General features: G+C 41.7%; 1 protein-coding gene across 1 annotated transcript in view; it reads left to right on the top strand.

The window, feature by feature from the left end:
• The window catches only part of LOC144680819 (protein FAM162B-like), a 65,979-nt gene that overhangs the window by 36,569 nt on the left and 2,734 nt on the right, over window positions 1–26,676 (top strand). The window contains exon 3 of the mRNA XM_078542241.1: window positions 23,480–23,588. Coding sequence (XP_078398367.1) covers window positions 23,480–23,588 — 109 coding nt within the window. The remainder of the gene's footprint in view (window positions 1–23,479; window positions 23,589–26,676) is intronic.

Here is a 26,676-nt window from a genome sequence, read left to right as displayed (position 1 = left end):
TTTTCAAATATTATTGTATTTACCCTTATAAAGGCTGGGTCTATCATAATTTCTTTGTTTGTGATTTTGGCTAACAGCTGTTATATGGGACATTCTGAAAACCAACTTGTGAGGAGGCAAAGGAGGTACGCATGTGCAAATCACAAAATAAATACTTTTATCCTTAACAATGTCTTTCACCAGTGGCATGATTTTCCACATTTTTGTTGAACAAGTCAAGGGCGTCCCATTTCAACACAAGTGCTGAGCCCAGTACTCCATACTTTGTTACAAAAACAGAATTACCTGGAAAAACTCAGCAGGTCTGGCAGCATCAGTGGAGAAGAAATCAGTTAACGTTTCGAGTCTTCATGACCCTTCGGCAGGGTTCTGCCGAAGGATCATGAAGACTCGAAACGTTAACTGATTTCTTCTCCACTGATGCTGCCAGACCTGCTGAGTTTTTCCAGGAAATTCTGTTTTTGTTTTGGATTTCCAGCATCCGCAGTAGCTTTTAGCTTTTTGTTTTTATCTCCATACTTTGTTGTTGTTTCAAGTAGGTCGCTGTCTCTGCTGGAGTGAAATTGAAGGAAAATAAGGAAACTGATGGAATCCCTAGTCGTGACGTTGGTTGCACATCTGTGTTTAGAATGTAGATTTCCTTTGAGAGCTTTTGTACAAATTCACATGCTGGTTCTTATAACTTGTTTATATGTGGTAACCGAGGAAGGCCAAAGCCTATGACACAATCATAGAGCCTAAGTCGCTGAAGACCAGCCTTCCAAGCCAATATTCACAGAGAATATCCAAGATATCAGGACTGAAGGGATACTGAATAAAAATAATAGCTATTTAGAAGTTTCTTTTAGAAAAAATGCAAACAAATAATAAAGTACAGCTGACAAATGAAGAGTAGGCAGGACAAGTAGAATTAAGGCTAATTTTTGTGGAAAATTTATCAGTTTTTCCAGTTATGTAAAGTAAGTTTCACAGGCTAATACTTCTCATGGAATCTGGTATTACTATTGTAATTTTTTCAATATTAATATGTGCAAACTGAAAACTTAAAGAAGAAAATGACTAGGAATGGAATGTTCCTCAACTTGCTCATAATCTAAAAGGTTTGTGCTAACTGTGTTGCCTGATATACATTATACATGGGTCTGGATGAGTTGGAGTTTGTTGAGGAGTTTAAATGGCAGGTTAGACTTTACTTTAGAGTTGAGCCTGAAAATGATGAAAATATGAGTTAGGATGGACTGAATGTGGGACTTGAAGCTCAGATCAGAGTCAAATATGACTCCAACATTGCACACTGTCACATTTGGCAAATTCCTCCAGTCCCACAGCCCTCTGAGATATCGATATGCATCTAATTGTGGCCTCGAGCATCCCTGAATTTAAGTGCTCCACCATTGGTGGCCGTGCCTTGAGTTGCCTAGGGCCTAAGCTCGGGATTTCCCTTCCTACACCTTTCCATCTCTCTCTACCTTGCTTTTCTCCTTTAAGACACTTCTTAAAACCTTCCCCAGAGAAGCTTTTGGTCATCTGACATAATATGTCATGTGGCTTGGTGCCATATTTTGTTTTATAATGTTGTTTTGATGTGCCTTGGGACATTGCAATCCATTAAAGGCCCTATATAAATAAGCTGTTGCTGTTGTTCTCACTTGGAGAGACTCTACATTTGTCAATATTGATTTTTCTGAGACAGAATGTTCGCTTCATGGTAATTGTCAATTATAACGCTGTTAAAAACTCACTTACTCTTTACTGCGCAACCCTAATTTTTTCAGTCACTTTTATTGAGGAACAAGTGGATAGGTACAGCATGTTACGCCCATCGGCAAGGACTGTAACAGAACAACCTTTTGGAGCGTCCTGGCATCTCTAGCAGCAACTTCTGAATTTTCACTGTGGATGTGCGTATTTCCAGAATTTGCAGTCAGATACCCTCCATTATAACAGCGAACTCTGATAGTCTTACTGCTAAATTGCAAATTTTGTGCATTTTATAATATTGAATAATCACGTGAAAATACTTTGGGCAGAATTTTGTCCTCGTTGGTCGGGCACGGCAGGCGGGCCCGGGGGCAGCCGAGAAACCAACCTCCACCCGCGATTGGGCCCCGACTGCAATTTCACGCTCGCTGGCCAATTAACGGCCAGCCAGCATAAAAGGTGCACGGAAACACTCAATGCTGCCGGAGTGGGGGCGGGAGGAGCGTGAGCACTGAAGTGCGCACTATAAAAGCTCCGAGGCACAGAGCTGCCTCAGGGAGCTGAATGTTTTTATCAATAAAAATAAAGATTTTTTAAAATAATGAAAACTTGTCCCCTCATGTGACTCTGTCACATGAGCAGGGACATGTTGAATATGAAAGTAAAAAGTTTATATTTTTTTAATCACTGGTCGAAACCTCATCCCGCCCATGGATGAGGTTTTGCCAAATATGCAAAGGCCGCTTGGCCTTCTCACTCATCCACCCGCCAACCAAACGGTTGGGTGAACAGCAAAAAATTCGAATCAATTAGTTAATAGGCTGCTTAATTGTTGGCGGGCGCGCTGCCGACTCCTGTGCACACCCACCAACTGAAATATCGCATGAGTGCACGATGACATTGGGACGCTTGCTCGACGTCATTGCGTGCCATTTTATGCTCGAGCGTGTCGCGCGCACGCCTGCATGCCGAGCAAAACAATTCTGGCCTTTATCACTGAATTTTAATATGCCACAACATCAGTTGATTTGTATGTGTGTAAGGCTGTGTGAGAGCCCCTTTCCATTTCAAACTCAAGTTCCTTTGCTTCCTCTTCTGCACACTGTCACTTGGCAACATCACCCCCAGACCTGTGGTCAACTACAACACGTCTGTTGATGATAACCAAGCTTGACCTGTCTACCATCTCTCTTGAACCCTTGAAGGACAAAGGTAGCAGGTGCGTGGGATTGCTATTACCTCCAAGTTCTTCTCCAAACCACACGCCATATTAAACATACCTTGCCATTCCTCCATTGTCACTAAGTCAGAACCCTGGTACTCCCTACCTAACAGCACTGTGGGTCTACTTTCACCACATGTACTGCAGCAGTTCAAAAAGGCCGCTCGCCACAATTTTCTCAAGGGCAACCAAGGATGGGCAATAAATGTTCTCATTGCCAGGTCTCCCCTGAAAGTGAGTAGTAAAAGAAAAATTGCAGCAGCTTTCACTTAGTGCTTTTCTTCTCCATACAGTTCAAATCAGAAAAAAATTGCATATCTCTACCAAAAATGTTTGCTTTCAAATGCTACATTTCAAAATGCTGTAAAATGCATCAAATACCAACATGTCCTGCAGACCATGTCCTATAAATCCTGCTTGAAATAAATTTTGCATCATTGGAGCTCACTTGCCCAGTCAAACATTTCTAAACCCACTGCTGTAAAATTTATACTTCTGTTTACTGTTCTATTTGTATAATACAACTGATGGAATACTGGGCTTCAGTTTAAATCATGACAATTTCATATCCTACCAGACTCTATTGCAGCTAATTCTTTTTAAATGTTGTACAGGCAACTGAGTTTCAATTTTCAAAGGAAAACAAACCAAATTGTGGAATGCTAATAAAAATCCTGAAATCCAGTGAGATAAAAAAGAATTTGATTCATTCAGTTAGTTTGAAGCAGGAACCTTGGTCCACAATTTTATTTAGGGCTGTTTTCCAGTTGTTTTTTGAGTTACCATTTTTTCAGGGGCTGTGTTGCATTTAGCATAACACAGTTCTTCTAATCTTTGTGGAAAGCTAATTGTTTCATCCATTCAGTTCACAATACAACAGAGTAATAACTTTGTGACTACATCTGACTGTGATGATTCATTGTCAGCTGATGAGTTGAGGTGATTGAAGAGACGCAAATAACCCAGAAGCCTACAATTGGAACAGCTGTTCAGGCTGCAGAAAATACAAGGAGATAATTTTTATTGCCAAAGACAAAGAAACAGTTTTCCTGAACACTGGCGTTTGTCAGCAGTGACTTTTACTGAATGAAAATAACCTTATTGGAAATTTATCTTGCATAATGTTATTATGTATTATATAACTTTGATGTTTTGTTGGACACTCATTAGTGAACAGAGTTGCCTGATGGTTTATTTAATCATGCATGTTTGTCATTATTTGTGTTACAGTACTTTAATAGTTTATTTGCTTTCTGTTGTAAAATAATTGCAGTCTGTTAAGCTTGATCACATAATGTTATATAATCCCAGGCCTTACATGTGTTATTACTTTCTGCTATATTATCCTTCAGTCACTAATGTGTCAGTATGCGTAAAAAGCTTGTGTGTTTTATACTTGAAGTAACTTTCCCCTTCACATGGACAACCAGGTGAAAATATACCAATTCATTTCTGCCTCTGATGTGACCTTGCACTCAGCGCACTGCCTTACAATGAATGGTAAATCGTACTGCTTTAGGGTACAGTTCATTACCAAATATTTGATAGTAATTTTAAGACTATCATTGAATTTCAACATTCAATGACATTGAAAGCCCATTCCAGCTCTGCTTTGTGCTTTATAATATTATGTCAACCAATGGATTGAATTGGAGATGTAAAAGTAAATTAACAGATAGCTGAACAAAATGAGGAAGGCAAATATAGGTTAATCATTTGGGTGAAATCCTACATTAGACTGAGTTCCAGTGATAAATTATTTTATTTCTGACAAGTGAAATTGCTGTTCTTGTTTTCAAATCATTGATTAGACCTCAAGTTAGAATATTAGAGCTTATTCTGTAATTGGGTGTTCCCGCTGCTGGTCGGGATCACTGGCTCAGAAATCAGACTATTCAGTTCCTAATTATTCATCCATTAATTTAAAGGAACAAAATCAAGTACTTGGCACTCCTGACCAGCACTCCCTGCGAGTACTGGGAAAGCCCAACTGTAGAATCATTTTGGATGTCTTACCTCAGTAAGGATGTCAATACTATGAAGAGAGTGCAGAAAAGATTCACTAAAACTATAGTGGGATGAAAGGTATTAGATAAACTGGGGCTCTTTTCATTCAAATAAATTAGATTAAGAGGAGATCTGTTAAAAGTATTTAAAATTATAAAAGGGTTTCAGTGAAGTAAATCAGGAAAAACTACTTTCACTGGTTGGTCAGTAATTAGACATAAACTTAAAGCTACCACCAAAAGAGCACTGGGCTGTGAGGATATGGAATGTTCTACCGTAAATAGCAGGGAAAGCAGGTTCTATAATGGCGATTAAAATAGAAGCAGGCAAAACAATGACGTTAAGTGGAGAGCCCTTCCCTTTCCCTTCTCCTCCCTCCCAGAACTATGATAGGGCCCCAATTGTCCTCACTTTTCACCCCACCAGCCTCCGCATTCAAAGAATCATCCTCTGCCATTTCTGCCAACTCCAGCATGATGTCACCACCAAACACATCTTCCCCTCAGACCCCAGTCAGCATTCTCATAGAGTCATAGAGGTCTACAGCACAGAAAAAGGCCCTTCGGCCCATCAAGTCTGCACCAGTCAAACAAGTACCTAACTATTCTAACCCATTTTCCAGCACTAGGCTTGTATGCCATGGCATCGCAAATGACATCCAAATACTTCTTAAATGCTATGAGGGGCCATTCTGTAGGGACCATTCTCTCCGGTCCACTCCTACATCATTCTCAACACCTCATCCCCTTCCCACAGCACCTTCCCATGCAATCACAGAAGGTGCAACAGGTGCCCCTTTACCCCCTTCCTCCTCACCGCCCAAGGGCCCAAACACTCCTTTCAGGTGAAGCAGCGCTTCACTTGCACCTCCTTCAATTTGGCCTACTGCATTCACTGCTCCCAATGTGGTCTCCTCTACACTGGAGAGACCAAACGCAGACTGGGTGACCGTTTTGCAGAACACTTTCAGTCTGTCCGCAAGCATGACCCAGACCTTCCTGTCGCTTGCCATTTCAACACACCACCCTGCTCTCATGCCCACATGTCCTTCCTTGACCTGCTGCAATGTTCTAGTGAAGCTCAACGCAAACCAGAGGAACAGCATCTCATCTTCTGATTAGGCACTTTACAGCCTTCCAGACTTAACATTGAGTTCAACAACTTCAGGCCATGAATTCTCTCCTCTATCTTCACCCCTTTTTTAATTCCCTTTTTAAAAAATATATTTTTATTTTTATCCATTCATTTTCATTTTTATTCATTTATTCATTGTTTCATTCCCCTTTTTATCCCCGTTTCCATCCTTTTTCCCCAACCACTGCCCCCTCCTCTTGTCCCACCCCTAAAAGGGCCATCTGTTACTTGTTCCATGTTGTTCTTTCACAGAGTGCTTACCCTTGTTCTGTTATTAACACATTCTGCTTTCTTACCTTTATGCCATTTTCAGCACCTCCTTTAGTCTTTACCACTACCATTAACACTCCCTTTGTCTTTTCTTCTATGACATCTTTGTCAATCTCTCCTTAGCCCCCACCTATCGCTGGCCTTCTATCCAGCTTCACCTGCTCCACCCCATTAAACAGTATAGATTTAATCACATTTCTACTTCTCTTTAGCTCTGAAGAAGGATCATACAGAATCGAAACATTAACTCTGTTTCTTTCTCCACAGGTGCTGTCAGACCTGTTGAGCTTTACCAGCATTTTCTGTTTTTATTATGCACATAGCAAGGCCCTACAAACAGCAAATGAGTTGAGGCTATAGAATCCTATAGCATAATCGGTCATTTAGTCATTTCACTTCCTCTCAAAGATTTACCACTTATTCCCATTGCCCAGATACCCTTTAAGAATGTTCTCTTCCAAATATCAATGAAGTTGATCTATTATGGTGTTGCTTGGTTGTGTGTGCCTTCGGTTCTGAGGAAGTGTCATGTTGGAGTTGAAACGTTAACTCTGTTTCTCGCTCCACAGATGTTGCCAGACCTGCTGGGTTTTTCCAGCACTTCCTCTTTTTATTTCAGATCTCCAGCACCCACAGTATTTTGCTTTTATTTCATTGTTTTTGGGTTCCCATTCCCTAGCTAGCAAATCAATCCTGTTATGGCTCCAGCTGATGTTACTACTGGACAAGTTAGATCCCAGGCTGGAACCCAACTAATCCTAACTTTTATTTTTTGTTTAGAAACATGGAGCATAGCTACTGAACAGAGTCACAGGAGTCAGCTGATTAACTTTTAACAAAAGAAGAAAGCATTTATTAAACAAGAAAAGATGAATTATATTACAGTACTCCTTCACCCACAACTTTACCTTTACAAGTATGTACAGATTCGTAAGGGTAACAAGTTACAAAAGTTATCTTATACTATAACATTCACAGTAAGTACACAGTCCATGTAAACCAATAGGTGGCCTGTGATCAGACACACCACACTCTGAAACCAAGCGACAGATGCAACCTTAAACAGATGCTATCGATCTCTCATCAACCGCCCCCGCCACAGAAGCTTGTCACAACGTGAGCCAACCGGTCTCACTGAACTCCATCTTTGACATGGGGGTTTCCAATCTCCATTCTCAAAGACCTCGCTTTGGAATCTTCTCCCTAACAATGCTTTCTCTCAAACACCTTCCATAAGAGTCCACCTTCAGTGTTTCAATCTCTCCTTCCAATGTTCCCTCCCCTGGATCGCCACATGAATTCAAGCTTCACCTTCTGCGTACTCTCTATCTGTCAGATACTCAGCTATGCTAACAGAACACCACCGCTTCACATGCCCATAGTAAGGAGTCACCAAGCTTTGGCTATCTCCTCGGATCTTCTGGATTCTCGCATGCCCACCTTACCTTGATTCTGCTCCCCGCAGCTTTATCTCTTTAATTTGGAGCCTTTTCCTCTGCTCCTTACTTTAACTTCACTGAGTAGGATCTGTTCCAGATTCCCTGTTCCTGGCCCCCCTCCCACTTTTTGCGGCTTCTGTTCTTCTGGGAAATCTGCTCTCTGCAGTTCCACCCCCATCTCCTCTGTGCCTCTCTGGAGAATGGCACTTCCCTTCTCGGTCATCCAATCTTCTTTTTCACTGTATTTCATTTTGCTTTCAATTCTTCTTCTGCGCAGGTGCAGGGCTCCCTTTAAATCTAAAAAAAATGAAAACGAACAAGCTGCACAGAGCCACTTACTGGCTTTACAATGAGGATCCTGACCAACTGCACATGTGTGGCCATTCTTTGGCCAGCACAGGCACAGAACCCTAAGCTCATAAAAAAGAATGATCTACGCACGTGTGGCCATTCCAGGGCACAAACCACTGAGGCCTACTGGGACTTCAAGTCCCCAGTCTCCGAGCACCCAAACTTAATTTTTTAAAAAGGTAAATTTCATTTTATTCCTTTTCTTGGGCTCGCAACGATCTAACCCCTTGAAAGAAAGTGAGCTTCACAACAGTGAAGGTTTCTTTACAATAACTTAACATCATGAACTTTTAACAAATAGCTTATTAGTTACTATGCAAATAAATTTTCCACCTCGTTTCACAACTACACATCATGTTGTACAATTACAAATGTTTAAGCAAAACAATGTCAATGTACATCCTAACATTACCATAACTCAACCCTCGCTTTTCTTTTTCCCCTCATTCTCAATCCTGCAAGGAATGTTTCATTTAAGTCCACAGCTCAGTCGTCCTTTTCATTAGCTATAAACGTAATTCCGTCCTCAAGCTCATTTTCCAAACTCAACTGTGGTAAGTTCTCATTTCGATTTTGCAAAGTCAAAAGAGCATTCTTTGCATTAACATCTCATTTCTCCTCTGGTTCAAATCTCTCTTAGCCATTTCAGGGATGTTGTTGAGATGCTTTTTTTGTTCATGTGAAAGGGTTTCATACTCCTGCTTGGTTTGATCTTTAAACTTTTTGTGACCTTGCTGCTTCTCCCAATCACATGTTAAACAGAAACAAAAACAGAAAATGCTGGAAAAACTCAGGTCTAACAGCAACTGTGGAGAGAAAGACAGAGTTAATGTTTTGAGTCTGTTTGACTCTTCTTCTGAAGAAGAGTCATACGGAGTCCAAATGTTAATTTTGTCTTTCTCTCCACAGATGCTGTTAGATCCGCTGAGTTTTTCCAGCATTTTCTATTTATGTTTCAGATTTCCAGCATCCGCAGTGTTTGCTTTTACCCATTTTAATCAGTTCTTTTCCACCTCTCTATGAGCAATGTCAGTCACTTTCAACTGCTGGAGTTTCATAGTTTGTTCTAACTCTTCAACTATTTTACATAATTAACAAACTACATCATTCCACTTCTCTGCAGGTTTTACATGGTCTTTTGCAAACTGTCCACTTGTCTGGATTCTTACTGCTATATCTTGTGTATTAACACCTTGTAAATCAGTCTCTCTGGTCATTGACCTGAAAGGGTCATTTTGCACTTTTAGTCCTTTTTGTTGACAATTCTTAATTTCCAATCCTGCAGGCACTTCAGTTGCTTTTGTACCACCCTTTACTAAGGTTAATACAACAATAATGTTACCTGGGTCAGTTCTTTGCTCAACTGGTCCACAATTCAGCAAGGAATTTTTATTCACAAGAACAACTTCAGAACTGTGACACTCTGTACCACATATCTCCTTTCACCTTCTCCAGATTGCATCGAGGTTCAAGAAACTCATTACTCTCTTCACGATGAAGTTCTAACAGTTTGTTAGTTTTGTTTTTTAATTCTGCATTCAACAAATTATTCTGATTAACCAACAACTCTTTTTATTGTTCAAGGCATTTTTCACAATATTTCACTGAGACTACTGATGCTTGAAGTTCATCAAGTTTTAACTGAAGATTGACCTTTGTTAAATTTACTTCTACACGTTTATATTTTAGACATTTCAAGGCCACAGACAAGTGTTCTACTTTGTGTCTGATGCGCAATTGTTCTCACCATTTCTCGTATTTTAAAAATTCATCCATGAGATGTGGGCTTCGCTGGCTGGGCCAGCATTTATTGCCCATCCCCAATTGCCCTTGCAAAGGTGGTGGTGAGCTGTCTTCTTGAACTGCTGCAGTTCAAGTGGTTTAGGTACACCCAGAGTGCTGTTTTCATTAGCAAACTCGTCTACACATGGAAGTTGGTTTTCTACACTAATCAGGTTTTCCTTCAATTGCTTGTTATCGGCAATTAGTGCTTCATTTTTGGCCACAGTAAATTTTAGGAATTTGTTAACGTCAGCATGATCAACCGCCTGCTGCAATACAGTCGGTACCACATTACTGTCTCTGCCAGCCAAAATAAAATCTACCCCTTCAGTAGTTGATTTAGGGATAATTCCCTCAGTAACAATTCCGTTGACAAAGTGACTTTGTAAATTGACTTTACACAAAGAAACAGCTTCATAAATTCCATTAATACCCCTTATTAATGCTTTTTCATTCATAAAACTGCTTGGAACACAAATTGTACCATCAGCCACCATCAATGACTGATCTGCCCCAGTACCTCTCGAAATTTTGATCTGTTTACTTATTTTGTTGGAGGAGTAAGGGAACATTTCTCCCTTCGAGACAAAACATCTAGAACCTCTAATAGCCTAACTGCCTTCACCAGTAATCAAAGAGGAATTCTCTGGACTATCCTGAACCATATGCCCCTTCCCTATATGTTCTGAGAGAACACGTTTCACCTGTACAGCTATTTCCTTTTCTGTGCGACATTTCTTGAGGATTCCTTAAGCATTCCTACAACTGCAATATTTGGGGGTTGATGGCATAGTGGTATTGTCGCTGGACTAGTAATCTAGGGACCCAGCATAATGCTCTGGGGACCTGGGTTCAAATCCCACCACAGCAGATGGTGGAATTTGGATTCAATAAAAATCTGGAATCTTTGTCGATTGATGTAAAACCCCACCTAATGCCCTCTGCCAAAATCTGTCGTCCTTACCTAGTCTGGTCTACATGTGACTCCAGACCCATAGCAATGTGATTGACTCAAATGCTCTCTGAAATGATCTAGCAAACCAACTGGCATTGACCTAGGCACTGGAAACAACAACAGCAACCTCCACCCTGTCAACTTTGCTAAGTTCTCCTTACCAACATCTGCAAAATTGGGAGAGCTGTCTCATGGACCAGTCAAGCAACAGCCTGATGTAGTCATGCTCATGGAATCATATCTTACAGATAATGTCCCAGACATCACCATCCCTGGGTGTTGGAGGAGTAAGGGAACACTTCTCCCTTCGAGACAATAATCTAGAATCTCTAAGGGCAATTCTCTGGACTATCCTGAACCATCTTCCCCTTTCCAGCAGAGGTGGCAGCACAGTGGTATATAGTCAGGAGGGGGGTTGAACTGGGAGTCCTCAATGTTGACTCTGGACCCCATGAAGTCTCATGGGCAAGGAAAACTCCTGCTGATTACCATGTACTGCCCTCCCTCAGCTGATGAATCAGTTCTCCTCCATGTTGAACACCACTTGGAGGAGGCACTGAGGGTGGCAAGAGTGCAGAATGTATTCTGGGTGGGGGACTTCAATGACCAACGCCAAGAGTGACTTGGTAGAACCACTGACCGAGTTGGCTGAGTCCTAAATGACATAGCTGCTAGGTTTGGTCTGCGGCAGTAGGTGAGGGAACCAACAAGAGGGAAAAGCATACTTAACCTCATCCTCACCAACCTGCCTGCCACAGATGCATCTGTCCATGACAGTATCAGCAGGAGTGACCACCGCAGTCGTGGAGACAAAGTCCCACCTTCACATTGAGGACACCCTGTGTGGTGTTGTGTGGCACTACCACCATGCTAAGTGGGATAGATTGCAAACAGATTTAGCAACTCAAGACTGGGCCTCCATGAGGCACTGTGGGCCATCAGCAGCAGCAGAATTGTACTCGAACACAATCTGTAACTTCATGGCCCAGCATATTCCCCACTCTACCATTACCATCAAACCAGGGGATCAACCCTGGTTCAATGAAGAGTGCAGGAGGGCATGCCAGGAGCAGCGCCAGGCATACCTAAAATGAAGTGACAGCCTGGTGAAGCTATAATGCAGGACTGCTTGCATGCCAAACAGCATAAGCAGCTAAGTGATCCCACAACCAACAGATCAGATCTAAGCTCTGCATTCCTGCCACATCCAGTGGTGAATGGTGGAGGACAATTAAAAAACTCACTGGGGGAGGGGGCTCCACAAATATCCCCATCTTCAGTGAAGGAGGAGGCCAGTATATCAGTGCAAAAGATAAGGCTGAAGCATTTGCTACAATCTTCAGCCAGAAGTGCCGACCAACGATCCATCTCAGCCTCCTGCTGAGGTCCCCAGCATCACAGGTGCCAGTCTTCAACCAATTCAATTCACTCCACGTGATATCAAGAAATGGCTGAAGGCACTGCAAAGGCTATGGGCCCTGACAATGTTCTGGCAATAGTACTGAAGGTTTGTGCACCAGAACTTGCTGCACCCCTAGCCAAGCTGTTCCAGTACAGCTACAACACTGGCATCTACCTGGCTATGTGGAAAATTGCCCAGGTATGTCCTGTACACAAAAAGCAGGACAAATCCAACCCGGCCAATTACCGCCCCATCAGTCTACTCTCGATCATCAGTAAAGTGACGGAAGGGTTAATTAACAGTGTTATCAAGTGGCACTTGCTCAGCAATAATCTGCTCACTGATGCTCAGTTTGGCTTCCACCAGGGCCACTCAGCTCATGACCTCATTACAGCCATGGTTCAAACATGGACAAAAGAGCTGAACTCTGGAGGTGAGTGACTGCCCTTGTCATGTATTTGACAGAGTGAGGCATCAAGGAGCCCTAGCGAAACTGGAGTCAGTGAGAATCAGGGGGAAAGCTCTCTGCTGGTTGGAGTCATACCTAGCACAAAGGAAGATAGTTGTAGTTGTTGGAGGTCAGTCATCTCAGCTCCAGGACATCACTGCAGGAGTTCCTCAGGGTAGTGTCCTCAGCCCAACCATCTTCAGCTGCTTCATCAATGACCTTCCTTCCATCATAAGGTCACAAGTGGTGATGTTCGCTGATGATTGCACAATGTTCAGCACTATTCATGACTCCTCAGACACTGAAGCAGTCCATGCCCAAATGCAGCAAGACCTGGAGAATATCCAGGCTAGGGCTGACAAGTGGCAAGTAACATTCGCGCCACACAAGTATCAGGCAATGACCATCTCCGACAAGAGAATATCCAACCATCATCCCTTGATGACCAATGGCATTACTATCACTGAATCATCCACTGTCAACATCCAGGGGGTTACCACTGGCCAGAAACTAAACTGGACTAGCCATATAAATACTGTGGTTACAAGAGCAGGTCAGAGGCTGGGAATCGTGTGATGTGTAACTCACCTCCAGACTCCCCAAAGCCTGTCCACCATCTACAAGGCACAAGTCAGGAGTGTGATGGAATGTTTGCCACTTGCCTGGATGAGTGCAGCTCCCATTACACTCAAGAAGCTTGACACTGTTCAGGGCAAACCCGCTTGATTGGCACTTCATCAAAAACATTCACTCCCTCTGCTATCGTCACACAGTGGCAGCAGTGTGTACCATCTACAAGATGCACTGCAGGAATTCATCAAGGACCCTTTGACAGCACCTTCCAAACCCATGGCCACTACCATCTAGAAGGACAAGGGCAGCAGATAGATGGGAACCACCACCTGGAAGTTAATTGGTGAATCCAACCAGAGATCAAGCTATTTTGGATCTGGTAATGTGTAATGAGGCAGGTTTAATAAATGACCTCAGGGTAAAGGATCCCCTAGGAAACAGTGACCATAATATGGTAAAATTTAGCATTCAGTTTGAGAGTGAGAAACTTGGGTTGGAAACAACTGTGCTAAACTTAAATAAGGGTAATTACAATGGAATGAGGGCAGAGTTTGCTGGAGTGGACTGGGAAAGGAGTTTAGCAGAAAAGACAGTTGATGGACAATGGCAGATATTTAAGAAAATAGTTCATGATGCTCAACAAAGTTATATCCTAGTGAGGAAGAAAGATTCAAGGAAGGGGATAAACCAACCATGGTTAACCAAGGAAGTTAAGGATAGTATCAAATTGAATGAAAAAACATAAAATGTGGCAAAGATAAGTGGTAAGCCAGAGGATTGGGAAAGTTTTAAAAACCAACAAAAGATGGCCAAAAAAATAATAAAGATGGAGAAAATAAACTTTCAGGGTCCACCAGCAAGTAATGTGAAAATGGACAGTAAGAGCTTCTTTAAATATATAAAAAGGAAGAGAGAGGCCAAAGTAAACATAGGCCCCTTAGAGAATGAGGCTGGGGAAATAATAATGGGGAGCCAGGAAATGGCAGAGGATTTTGCTTCAGTCTTCACGGTAGAAGGTACTAATTGCATTCCAAAAAGACTAAATAATCAAGGGGCAAAAAGTGGGGGTGGGGGTAGGAAATAAATACAACAACTATCACTTGAGAAAAAGTACTCAGGAAGCTAATGGGATTAAAGGCCGATAAGTCCCCTGGACCTGATGGGTTGCATCCTAGGACATTAAAGGAAGTAACTGCAGAGATAGTGGATGCACTGGTAGTAATCTTCCAAGGATCTTTAGATTCTGGAAAATTCCCAGAGGATTGGAGAACAGCCAATGTAACACCCTTATTCAAAAAGGAAGGGAGACAAAAAACAGATAAGTATAAACCAGTTGGCTTAACATCTGTCATTGGGAAAATGTTGGAGTCTATTATAAAGGAAGTAATAGCAGAGCATTTAGAAATACATAATCTAATCAAGCAGAGTCAGCATGGCTTCATGAAGGGGAAATTATGCCTAACAAATTTATCAGAATTCTTTGTGGAGGTAACAAGCAGGATAGATAAAGGGGAACCTGTAGACATAATATATTTGGATTTCCAAAAGGCTACTTAATAAGATGAGCCCATGGTAGTACATTCACATGGATAGAGGATTGGCTAACTCATGGAAGACAGAGAGTTGGGATAAAGGGAACATTTCCGGGATGGCAACCTGTAACTAGTGGAGTGCCACAGGGATCAGTGCTGGGGCATCTATTTACAATATATATTAATGACTTGGATGAGGGAAGTGAATGTACTATCGCCAAATTTGTGGATGACACAAAAATAGTTGGGAAGGCAAATGGTAAGGATGACACAAGGAGCTTACAGAGGGATATAGACAGGTTAAGTGAGTGGGCAAAAACTTGGCAGATGGAATATAATGTGGGGAAAATGTGAAGTTATGCACTTTGGCAAGAAGAATAGTGGAGCTTAATATTATTTAAATGGAGAAAGATTGCAGAAGGCTGCAGCACAGAGGGATCTGGGAGTCCTTGTGCATGAATCCCAAAAAGCTAGCATACAAGTTCAACAGGTAATAGGGAAGACAATTGAAATGTTGGCCTTTATTTCAAAGGGAATGGAGTATAAAAATAGGGAGGTCTTGCTAAAACTATACCAGGCACTAGTTAGACCACACCTAGAATATAGTGAACAATTTTGGTCCCCTTATCTAAGGAAAGATTACTGGCATTGAAGGCCGTCCAGAGAAGGTTCGCTAGGTTGGTCCCAGGTATGGAGTGATTTTCTTATGAGGAGACGTTGAGTAGATTGGGCCTGTACTCATTGGAATTTAGAAGAATGAAGGCAACCTTATTGAAACATAAGATCCTTAGGGGGTTTGACAGGGTAGATCCTGAGAGGTTGTTTCCCCTGTGGGAGAGTCTAGGACCAGAGGACATAATCTCAGAATAAGGGGGTGCCCATTTAAAACAGGGATGAGGAGGAATTTCTTCTCTCAAAGAGTAGTCAATCTGTGGAATTCATTACCGCAGAGGGCTGTAGAGGTTGGGTTGTTAAGTACAATCAATGCTAAGATAGACAGATTTTTAATCAGAAGGGCTATGGGGAAAAGGCAGGAAAGTGGAGTTGAGGGTGGTCAGATTAGCCATGATCTCATTGAATGATGGTACAGACTCGATGGGCCGAATGGCCTACTTCTGCTCCTATGTCTTATTGTCTTATGGTTATGGTCACATCCTATGAATGAATAGAAAAAAAAATAGGTCTCCCATTTCATTTCCAGCAAGTTGCCTGAAGATGTCCCACCTTGTTACAATGGAAACACTTAGGCCTTCAAATGACACTTCCACCCTCAGCAGCTTGCTTTCTGGTCTGAGGAATTTCCTGGGAATTCCCAGGTGTCCCTTCTCTTCCCTGGCTACTTGCCTTCCTTTCACTTTCCCATGCAATACCCTTCTCGAGTTTGTGGGGATGACAGAAAAGAGCTTAGCTTATGACTACTCGCAATCGTCAGCCACTCCACTGCCTCTCTAGCTGTTTTAATGCTCTGGTCTTCAACATGGGTTCTAACTAGTGGAGGAAGAGAATCTTTAAATTCTTCCAGGGGAATTATTTCCCTAAGAGCTTCATACATTGACTCTGTCTTTGCCATACCCAATGGTCAAAATTATTTTGTTTTACCCTCTCAAATTCAACATAGGTCTGCCCAGGCTGTTTTGTTATGCCACAAAATTTATGCCTATATGCCTTAGGGGCCAACTCATTTGCACTAAGAGTAGCCTTTTTTACTGAATCATACTCTACAGACACCTCTTCTGGCAACAATGCATAAACCTCATGAGCTCTAGCCATCAACCTAACTATAAGAACAATGTCCAGATTCCTTTTAGCCATTTCATAATAGCGAATGCCTCTATATCCCTTTCCTCAAACTTTGGAAGGGCTTGTACAAATTTAAATATTTTTCCACTGGGCTTTGATTTGGAGGTGTATTTTACCTTATCAGAAGCACCTTCTACATCTGAGGCCTCTTTTTTAAAGTCCAGTCTTTTAAGCCAGTATTCCTTTTCTCATTCCTTCTCTTTTGCCTGAAATTCCAGTTCCAGCTTCTTAAATGCTCTTCTTCTTTTGCCTCCAATTCGAGTTTTTCAGTTACTTTGCATGTTCAAGCACATTCGCACAATCGACTCACTGCCTCTGGTATCCCTTCCAATTTCAAATGCCTTGCTATTATCTTAACCATGTCTGCTTTCCTCACCCCTACAGGTTAGACCATTAGACTTAGGAGCAGAAGTAGGTCATTCAGCCCATCGCGTCTGCTCCACCATTCAATGAGATCATGGCTGATCTGATCATCCTCAACTCTACTTTCCCGACTTTTCCCCATACCCCTTGATTCCCTTACTGATCAAAAACATCTATCTCAGAGTTGAATATACTTAATGACCCAGCCTCTGTAGCCCTCTGCGTAAAGAATTCCACATATTAACTACCCTCAGAAGAAATTCCTCCTCATCTGATTTAAATGGGCGCCCCCTTACTCTGAGATTATGCCCTCTGGTCTTAGACTCTCCCACAAGGGGAAATAGCATCTACCCTGTCATGCCCCTTAAGAATCTTATATGTTTCAATAAGGTCGCCTCTCATTCTTCTAAACTCTAATGAGTACAGGCCCAACCAACTCAACCTCTCCTCATAAGAAAATCCCTCCATACCCAGGATCAACCTAGTGAACCTTCTCTGGACTGCCTCCAGTGCCAGTATACCTTTCCTTAGATAAGGGGACCAAAACTGTTCACAGTATTCTGGGTGTGGTCTAATTAGTGCCTTGTATAGTTTTAGCAAGACTTCCCTATTTTTCTACTCCATTTCCCTTGAAATAAAGGCCAACATTCCACTTGCCTTACCTATTACCTGCTGAATCTGTATGCTAGGTTTTTTGAATTTATGCACAAGGATCCTCAAATCCCTCTGTGCTGCAGCTTTCTTCAGTTTTTCTTCATTTGAGTAATATTCAGCTCCTCTATTCTTCCTGCCAAAGTGCATGACCTCACACTTTCCCACACTATATTCCATCTGCCATGTTTTTGCCCACACACTTAACCTACATCCCTCTGTAGACTCTGTCATCCTTACCACTTGCCTTCCCACCTATTTTTGTGTCATCCGCAAACTTGGTGTTAGTACATTCATTTCCCTCATCCAAGTCATTAATATATATTTTAAATAATTGTGGCCCTAGTACTGATCCCTGTGGCACTCTACTAGTTACAGGTTGCCATCCTGAAAATGCCCCCTTCTCCCCCCCATCTCCCAACTCTGTCTTCTATTAGTTAGCCAGTCCTCTATCCATGCTAATATACTACCCCCAATGCCATGGGCTCTTATCTTATTAAGTAGCCTTATGTGTGGTACCTTATCGAACGCCTTTTTGAAATCCAGATATATATACATCTACTGGTTCCCCTTTATCTATCCTGCTTGTTACCTCCTCAAAAAATTCTAATAAATTTGTCAGGCATGATCTCCCCTTCATGAAGCCATGCTGACTCTGCTTGATTATATAATGCATTTCTAAATGCTCTGTTATTGCATCCTTTATAATAGGCTCCAACATTTTCCCAATGACAGATGTTAAGCTAAATGGCCTATAGTTACCTGTTTTTTGTCTCCCTCCCTTTTTTAATAAGGATGTTACATTGGCACTTTTCCAGAATCTAAAGATTCTTGGAAGATTACTACCAGTGCATCCACTATCTCTGCAGCTATTTCCTTTAATATCCTAGGATGCAACCCATCAGGCCCAGATGACTTATTGGCCTTTAGCCCCATTAGCTTCCCTGGTACTTTTTCTCTAGTGATAGTTATCGTATTTATTTCCTCCTCCCCCCACTTTTTCCCTATGATTATTTAGTATTTTTGGGATGCTATTAGTTTCTTCTACCATGAAGGCTGATGCAAAGTATTTATTCATCTCCGCTGCCATTTCCCGGTTCTCCATTATTATTTTCCCAGCCTAATTCTCTGAGGGGCCTATATTGACTTTGGACTCTCTCTTCCTTTTTATATATTTAAAGCTCTTACTGTCCGTTTTTATATTATTCTAGCTCTAGCTTATCTGCCAATTCCGTTAGCTTACTCTTGGTTACTTTCTGTAAATCAGTCAAGGTTACATCTTCCATCTGTAAAAAAGCCTTAGCAACCGCCAAAGCCATTTTGAATTCCAACCTGTATAACATACCTCACAGCAACTCCAATTCCTATGTCCAGTACCTCAGTACCTTCACGTACTCATTTATTTTAAGGATTCACAGATCCCATCGGATGTCAAAGATTTCCAATCCCACAAGAAATCCAATCTTATAACAAATCCGGGATGAGCCCCCACTTTATTATGATCCCAGCTGATGTTACTACTGGATGAGTCAGATCCCAGGGTGAAACCCGGCTTGTTAGGTCCTATCTTTTATTTTTTGTTCAGAAACGTCGAGGGCAGCTACTGAACAAAGTTGCAGGAGTCAGCTGATGAACTTTTAACAAAAGAATAAAACATTTATTAAACAAGATGAACGATATTACAACTTAAGATAAAAGCAAAATACTATGGATGCTGGAAACTCAAATGAAAACAGAAAATGCTGGAAAAATTCAGGTCTGGCAGCATCTGTGAAAAGAGAAACTGAGCCAACATTTTGAGTCCATATGACTCTTCTTCAAAGCTAAAGAGGAATAATGTGATGAATATTATACTGCTTAAGAGGAGGTGGAGCAAATTGGAAGGCCAGGGATAGTTGGAAGCTCAGAAGATGTTAGCAAGGGTGTCATGGACACAAGACAAAAGAAATATTAATGGTAGCCATCAACAGGGCCATCTGTCACTTGTTTCTATGTTGTGCTTTCAGAGCGCTGACCCTTGTTCTGCTATTAACACATTCTGCTATCTTACCTTTCTGCCACTATCAGCACATTCTTTAGTCTTTAATACTACCATTAATACTCCCTTTGTCCTGTGTCCATGGCATCTTTGTTAATCTCTCTTGAGCTCCCACCTATCCATGACATTCTATTTTGCTCCACCTGCTCTTAAACAGTATAATATCCATCACATTTCTTCTCTTTAGCTATGAAGAAGTCATATGGACTTGAAACGTTAATATTTTTCTCTCTACCGATGCTGCCAGATCTGCTGAGCTTTTCCAGCATTTTCTGTTTTTATTAACTATATTACTATACTCCTTCACCCACAAATATACCTTTGCAGATATACAGATTCATAAGGATAACACAAATTACAAAAGCTATTTTATACACTAATGTTCACAGTAAGTATACAGCAATGTAAACCAATAGGTGAACTGTGGTCAGACACACCACATTCTGAAACCAAGTGACAGATGCCACACCAAAGAGATGCTATGGATCTTTCATCAACTCCCTCTCTAGACACTTGTCACACTTTGATCCAAGCGGTCTCACTGAACTCCATTTTTCACATTGGGTTTTCCAATCTCCACCCTCGGAAGAACTTGCTTTTGAATCTTCTTCCAAACAACGCTTTCTCTCGGACACCTTCCACAAAGGTCCACCTCGAGGGTTTCAATCTCTCCTTCTGATGTTCCTCTCCCCTGGATCACCACGTGCATTAAAGCTTTGCTTTCATGCAGACTCTCAGATACTCAGCTATGCCAACAGAACACCACTGCCTCACATGCCTATAGTAAGGAGTCACCAACCTTGGCCATCTCCTCGGATCTCTGGCTTCTCGCAAGCCCACTTTTGCTTTGATTCTGCTCCCTGCCGTTTCCTCTCCTCCTTACTTTAACTTCACTGAACAGGATCTGTTCCGGATTCCCTGTCCCTTGACTTAACTGACGTTTTGGGACCTTTTCCTGTCCCCGCTCCCTGGGACTTTTCTTCTGGGAAATCTGCTCTCTGAAGTTCTTGTCCCTGTCACCTCTGTGCCTCTCTGGAGAATGGTGCTTGTGTTCTGGGTCATCCAATCTTTTTCTCTCTTGTTCAATTTTGCTTTAATTTCTTCTTCTGTGCAGATGCAGGACTCACTTTACATCTAAAAAAATGAAAAAAAAAACAAACTGCGCACGTGCACGGGGCCGTTTACTATTTTTGCAATGAGGATCCTGACCAACTGCGTACATGCAGCCATTTTCTGGCCTGCACATGTGTAGAGCCCAAGGATTGTAAAAAAGAACAATCTGCGCATGTGCAGCCATTCCAGGGCTGGCACATGTGCAGAAACCACTGAAGCCTATTGGGATTTGAAGGCTCCAAGAGCCTGAACTTCATTTTTAAAAGGCAAGTTTCCTTTTATTCCTTTTCTCGGGCTTGCAACAATAATTCTCCCTGGCAACAGTCTGAGATCAAGCCAGTTGGTTTGCTTCCTTGATGTCACATTTGATCTCGAGATGAGCTTCCAACCTCATTCATGTCATTACTAAGACCACCTATTTTCACCTCTGTAACTTTGCCTCTGTCTCAGACAATCTGCTGCTAAAACCCTCATCGAGGACTTCATTACCTCTAGACTTAAATATTTCAATGCGCTCTTGGCTGGTCTCCCACATCAACTCGAGTTCATCCAACACTTTGCTGCCTGTGTCTTAACTCACAGCAGGTCCCGTTCTTCTTTCACCCTGTGCTTGTTGACTTATGTTGGCTTCCAGTCAAGCAATGTCTTGATTTTAAGATTCTCACCCTTGTTTTCAAATTCCTCTATGACCTTGCCCCCCTATTTCTGTAATCTCCTCCAACCATATGAGATGCCTACATTCATCTAATTCTAGCCTCTTCTGCATTCCCAATTATAAATCCTCCACTACTGGTGGCCATGCCTTTGGTTGCCTAGGCCCCAAGCTCTGGAATTCCCTCCCTAGACTGCTCCACCTTACTTTCCTCCTTTAAGACATTCCTTAAAACTTACCTCTTTGACCATGCTTTTGATCATCTGACTGAATATCTCATGATGTGGCTTGGTATCATACTTTGTTTTCTAATCCTCCTGGGGACTTTCATTACATTAAAGACACTATATAAATATAAATTGCAGTTGAAAAACAGGACAGCTAATCACATACAGAAAGATTCAACAGACAGGAATGAGATAAATAACCTGTTAATTTGTTTTTGCTGGTGCTGATTGAGGAATTAAATTGATTGAGGAATAAAAGAGAAGGATACCACCCTTCGTTCTCCTCTTCAAATAGTGAACTTAGAAATAGTGAACAATGAGCTTTTTGCATCCATTGGTTATAGCCTGCCTGACTATACATCTCATTCAAAAGATAGCAAATGCAATGAAGAAATGTATTGCTGAGAGTATTAAAATATTAATCAAGATAATATGCTCAACTCATGGACTGGAGCTTGAAGTCATGACCTTCTGACTCAGGGTTAGAGTTCTATCAGCTGAACCAAATTGATCTGTGTTAAGCCATCTGTTCTGATGCAGAGTGATATTGAGGATGCTACAATTAGTCAGTCAATGTGGTTATACTCTAAAGGACCTGCTAACTATGCAGCTGTCTGGTCTGGCACTACAAATAACTACACATTATCAAATGGGGAAATAAAAATTAGAAAAAAAAATATTGTTCCATCTACTGTTTGCTACCCAGAAAGCTTTGCTTCTCTTGCATGTATACATGCATGTGCACATGTGAGGGGGTTAAAGTTAGGATTACTAACTTAATAAATAAAGTTAAGTAAGCAAAAAAGAATGGGCATGTTTGAATCTCAAAATTCTGGTTGGTCAACTTTTATTGCACTTAGGTTTGGTCTCAAGTTGGTTCTTTGTTGGAAACAACTTCTTGTAAATATTATTCAAGTTAAGATAATGGAAAATAAAGTTTAGATTTATGAAGTGCAAAGTTCCATTTCCTTGCAATAAACATTGAATGGAAAAATGTAAAATATTTGGCACTCTATGATAGTTGTTATTAGTTACAAGTACACTTAATTTCTAGAATCTTAATCTCACCTATAGCAACAAAAAGATCAGCTCATGCTTGTCGTCATTAAGCATGTACACCTTTGAGCAGGCATCACTGGATAACAATCAGGAATGGAACACGGTCTCATTTTTCCCTTCCTAACCAGACACATTGGGGTCAGTTGTAGCACCTCTACAGTTCTGACTAAGATCAACTAACTCAGGGCAGACCAGAGGTCAAGCCTAACATCCACATGGCTTGTATGGCTCAGCCACTTACAGCATTATCAATTAAGGAAGCCTACACTTGTCATGACTTTAACAGATATATGTCATGTAATTGCAGATATTCTACTTTGCCAAGCACTCAAGGGAAAAGGAATACTTAAGTAAAACAGAAAGGGGAAGAAGCATGCTATTGACATCAGTATTAAGTTCTGTTAGTATGATAGCAATTGATTTCTTGTGGCATGAGCAAGGTTGCATTCTATTGCTCTTCCCTAGTTCCCCAGACGTTAGGTGTTGGTCTTCTCCTACAGGGCTCTCACAATGGTGGTGGGATCAAATTTCAGGATTCTGATTCAGTGACAATGAAGGAATGGTATTGTATGTCCGAGTAAGAGCGGAAACTGATTTGGGGGAGAACTTGGAAATGATAGCAGTCACACAATGTTGCTCTTGTCCTTTTAGTAGATGACTTGGGGAGGGAAGGGTTGTTTAAGCAACTTTGGCAAGATGCTGTAGCATCAAAATGTAACTTAATGTCTATAATTTTGATTTTTTGCCTTGCTGTTGTCAGGTTTGAAATGCTGAATGCAGCGAGAAACAGGGCGCGAGTCAAAACTTGCTACATCATGATTGGTTTGACTATTGTGGCCTGTTTTGCTATGATTGCATCTGGAAAACAGGTATGAAAAAATAAGCATTATTTCATGGTAAACTACTGAAATAATAATTTGTGCCTGGGCATTTGTAAACTTTGCTAATCATCAAAACAGAATTGTTATTGCACAGAATGACCTCTTCCGTGCTTCGAGTCTGTGTCAGCTCTCTGTAGGAGCAATTTACCTTGTGCCACTCCCCGTAGCTCTGCACATTCTGCCTTTTCAGATAACAATCCAATTCCCTCTTGAATGCATCAATTGCTAATGTACAGAATTCTGGTGAGTTCATTTCCTCAGTCCTCCAATATGAAGACGATTATCAGATTTACGTTCATGACCTTAGGATTACTAAACCAGCACTAACAGTCTAAATCTCACCATGGCAAACTATGAAATCAAATTCCATAACATATGGTAATTCTAGGACTGGACCAGAGACCTTGGCCAGGATTTTGACGTAAAATGATGCGCGATGTCGGGCGTGCGTCCCGACATCACCGCGTGCCATTTCGATCTTTCATTCGGCGGGCGCGCAGCAGTTGCGTCTTTGCCAAACTGTCAAAGGCCTGTTAAGGCCATTAGGAAACTAATTTAGACAATTAACAGAGCTGCCCATCCAACCTTAAGGTTGGCGGGCAGGCGAAGAGCCCAAGTGGCCTTTGCATTTTTCAAGAAATCTCATCCATGGGTGGGGTGAGGTTTCCTGAAGGTTTTATTAAATAAAAAATTTTTTTTTTCACAATTCATAAACATGTCCCAGCTCATGTGACACTGTCACATGAGGGCACATGTCTAAAAAATGTTAATCTTTATTCATTTAAAACGTTCAATATGGACTTAATCTCCCTGAGGCAGCTCTGTGCCTCGGAGATTTTTGTGCTCTTTCATACGCAGGCCCCGACTCTCCCTCCTCCCCCTGCCTGCACAGGTAGTGCTGAGCGTTACTGGCCATACGTCACGCTAGGCAAGCCTTAATTAGCCCGCTCACGTAAAATGTCGGCGCGCAGCCCATCGGCTCCACGCCTGCATTCGACCGGCCCACTCAACAGGCAGAAAATTCTGCCCCTTGACAATGAAAGCTGTCAGATTCTTGTAAAAACCCAGTTGATTCACAAATGTCCTTCAGAGAAAGGAACCTGCATGTATTGCCTGGGTTTGGCCATTGTGACTCAAACTAATTGCACGGTTGAATCTTTATGGCCACTAATGTGGCCCAGCAAGCCACTCAGTTGCAAAAACAAGTGTCAGGACATTGAGAGATAATAATCAGTGTAGTTGTGCCATTAGTCATAACCGGAGAACAAATTTTAAAAAAGCGATAAAACATTTGCAACAATATTTTCCATTTAAAAGTGATATTGGGGTTATTTTCCTCATTCGGGAAAAGATTTACCTCATTGGTAAATCAGTTTGGATGTTTGTTATGCAACCGCTTTTCAGGAAAACAGGGTAGTATGCATAAGGGCAGTTCAGCACGTATCAGCAATTTTTCACCCTCAGTTAAGTTCAAAATTAGCAATAGGTTACTTGTACAAAGGTATGCACTTTAGTAGGTACTATAGTAGCCACAATGGGTGGGAAACCTGAACTCAGCAGGGCCATTTGAAATTAGGGCCTAGTTCAAACAGACCCCATTTTTGCTGTTCCAAGGGCCTTAACCCGCAGTGTGGGAGTCGTGAGTTTACGGAGGAGACTTAAACACTCTTGAAGGTTGGGTAAGGTCTGTTAAGTGTCATGAGTTGAAATTATTTAAACTCCCAGCCCTTTAAATATGAAAAGGAACAAGCTGCATCGGTCAGAGTAAAAAATAAACAAAAATACATTACTGGTATGGATTGATCGACAGGCCATCTGGTGGACAAAAATTACCTTCTGCTCCTGTAGTTTTAATAGACTTCATTGTTGAAATTTACTAAGTGATATTATTATAGCTGAGCCATTATATATAATGCTTGGTTGAACTTCACTCACCTCAGGTGGGAGGGCAGGGGGTTAGGCTAAGTTCATATTTTGATTGACAGTGTTAAGAGGCTATTAAAGGATTAATGGTCTTGAATGTGGTTACTGAATAGAGGTTTGTTTTTAATAACAGATTAATTCCTTGAGAGAATTTAAAATCTTTGAGTGGGTTTCATGAAAGAAAGTTTTTTTTAAATGTATCCAGTGTATATGAGTGAGAGCTCTCAGATTGTTAGAAGCTCAATTTTTTCTATCTCCACATGGCTCCCGAGAGTCAGCCCATAGTGGATACTGGATGAGTGGTTATAGAGGGGTCATGGATATGAGTAGCCATGGAGGTCACATCAAGAGGTATGAGCTGGTGGGGGATGTGGGGCATGGACGTGAGGGATGAGGACTAGAGGGCCTAACAGTCTTTTATGAAACTAAGCCAAAGTCTCAGCGAACAGAGATGAGCCTTCTAACCAGCCCGCCTCAGCACTCGCCCGAATCAGTGGCTGCCTCTGGAAGCAGCAGACCTGATTCAATCACGCCCCCTCGGAGACAGTGGCATACCAGTAATGTCACTGGACTAGTAATCCAGAGACCTAGGCTAATGTTCTGGGGTCAAGGATTCAAATCCTACCATGGCAGCTGGTGGAATCTAAATTCAATAACTTGGAATTGCAAAACTAGTCTCGGTAATGGTGATCATGAAACCATTGTTGATCATTATAAAAACCCTTCTGGTTCGCTGATGTCCTTTATGGAAGGAAAGCTGCCATCGTAGGCCTGGCCTACATGTGACTCCAGACCCACAGTAATGTGGTTGACTGTTAATTGCTCTTGAACTGAGTGGCTTGCCACACCATTTCAGAGAGCAATTAGGGATGGTCAACAAATGCTGGCTTTACCAGCGATGCCTACATCCCATGAAAGAAAATAAAATGTAGGGCCGTTTCTACAGAGACAGATTTGCCAAGTTGGGGAATTTCCCGACTCATGCTTCCCACCTTCATGACGACAATCCAACCCCCACACAGTCACAGAACAGGGCTGACAGGGGGTCAAAACTAGAGCAGGAGGTGGCTAAGACTGCTGAGTAGATAGTTTCAATGTTGGAGACAAACAATTATTTGAGCTCTTTCTGCATGATATCAGAAATGAAAATGAT

The sequence above is a fragment of the Cetorhinus maximus genome, chromosome 5, assembly GCF_964194155.1.
Source record: "Cetorhinus maximus chromosome 5, sCetMax3.hap1.1, whole genome shotgun sequence".
NCBI lineage: Eukaryota > Metazoa > Chordata > Chondrichthyes > Lamniformes > Cetorhinidae > Cetorhinus > Cetorhinus maximus.
Note: the sequence above shows the minus strand (reverse complement) of the source record. Positions and strands in the feature narration are given on the sequence as shown.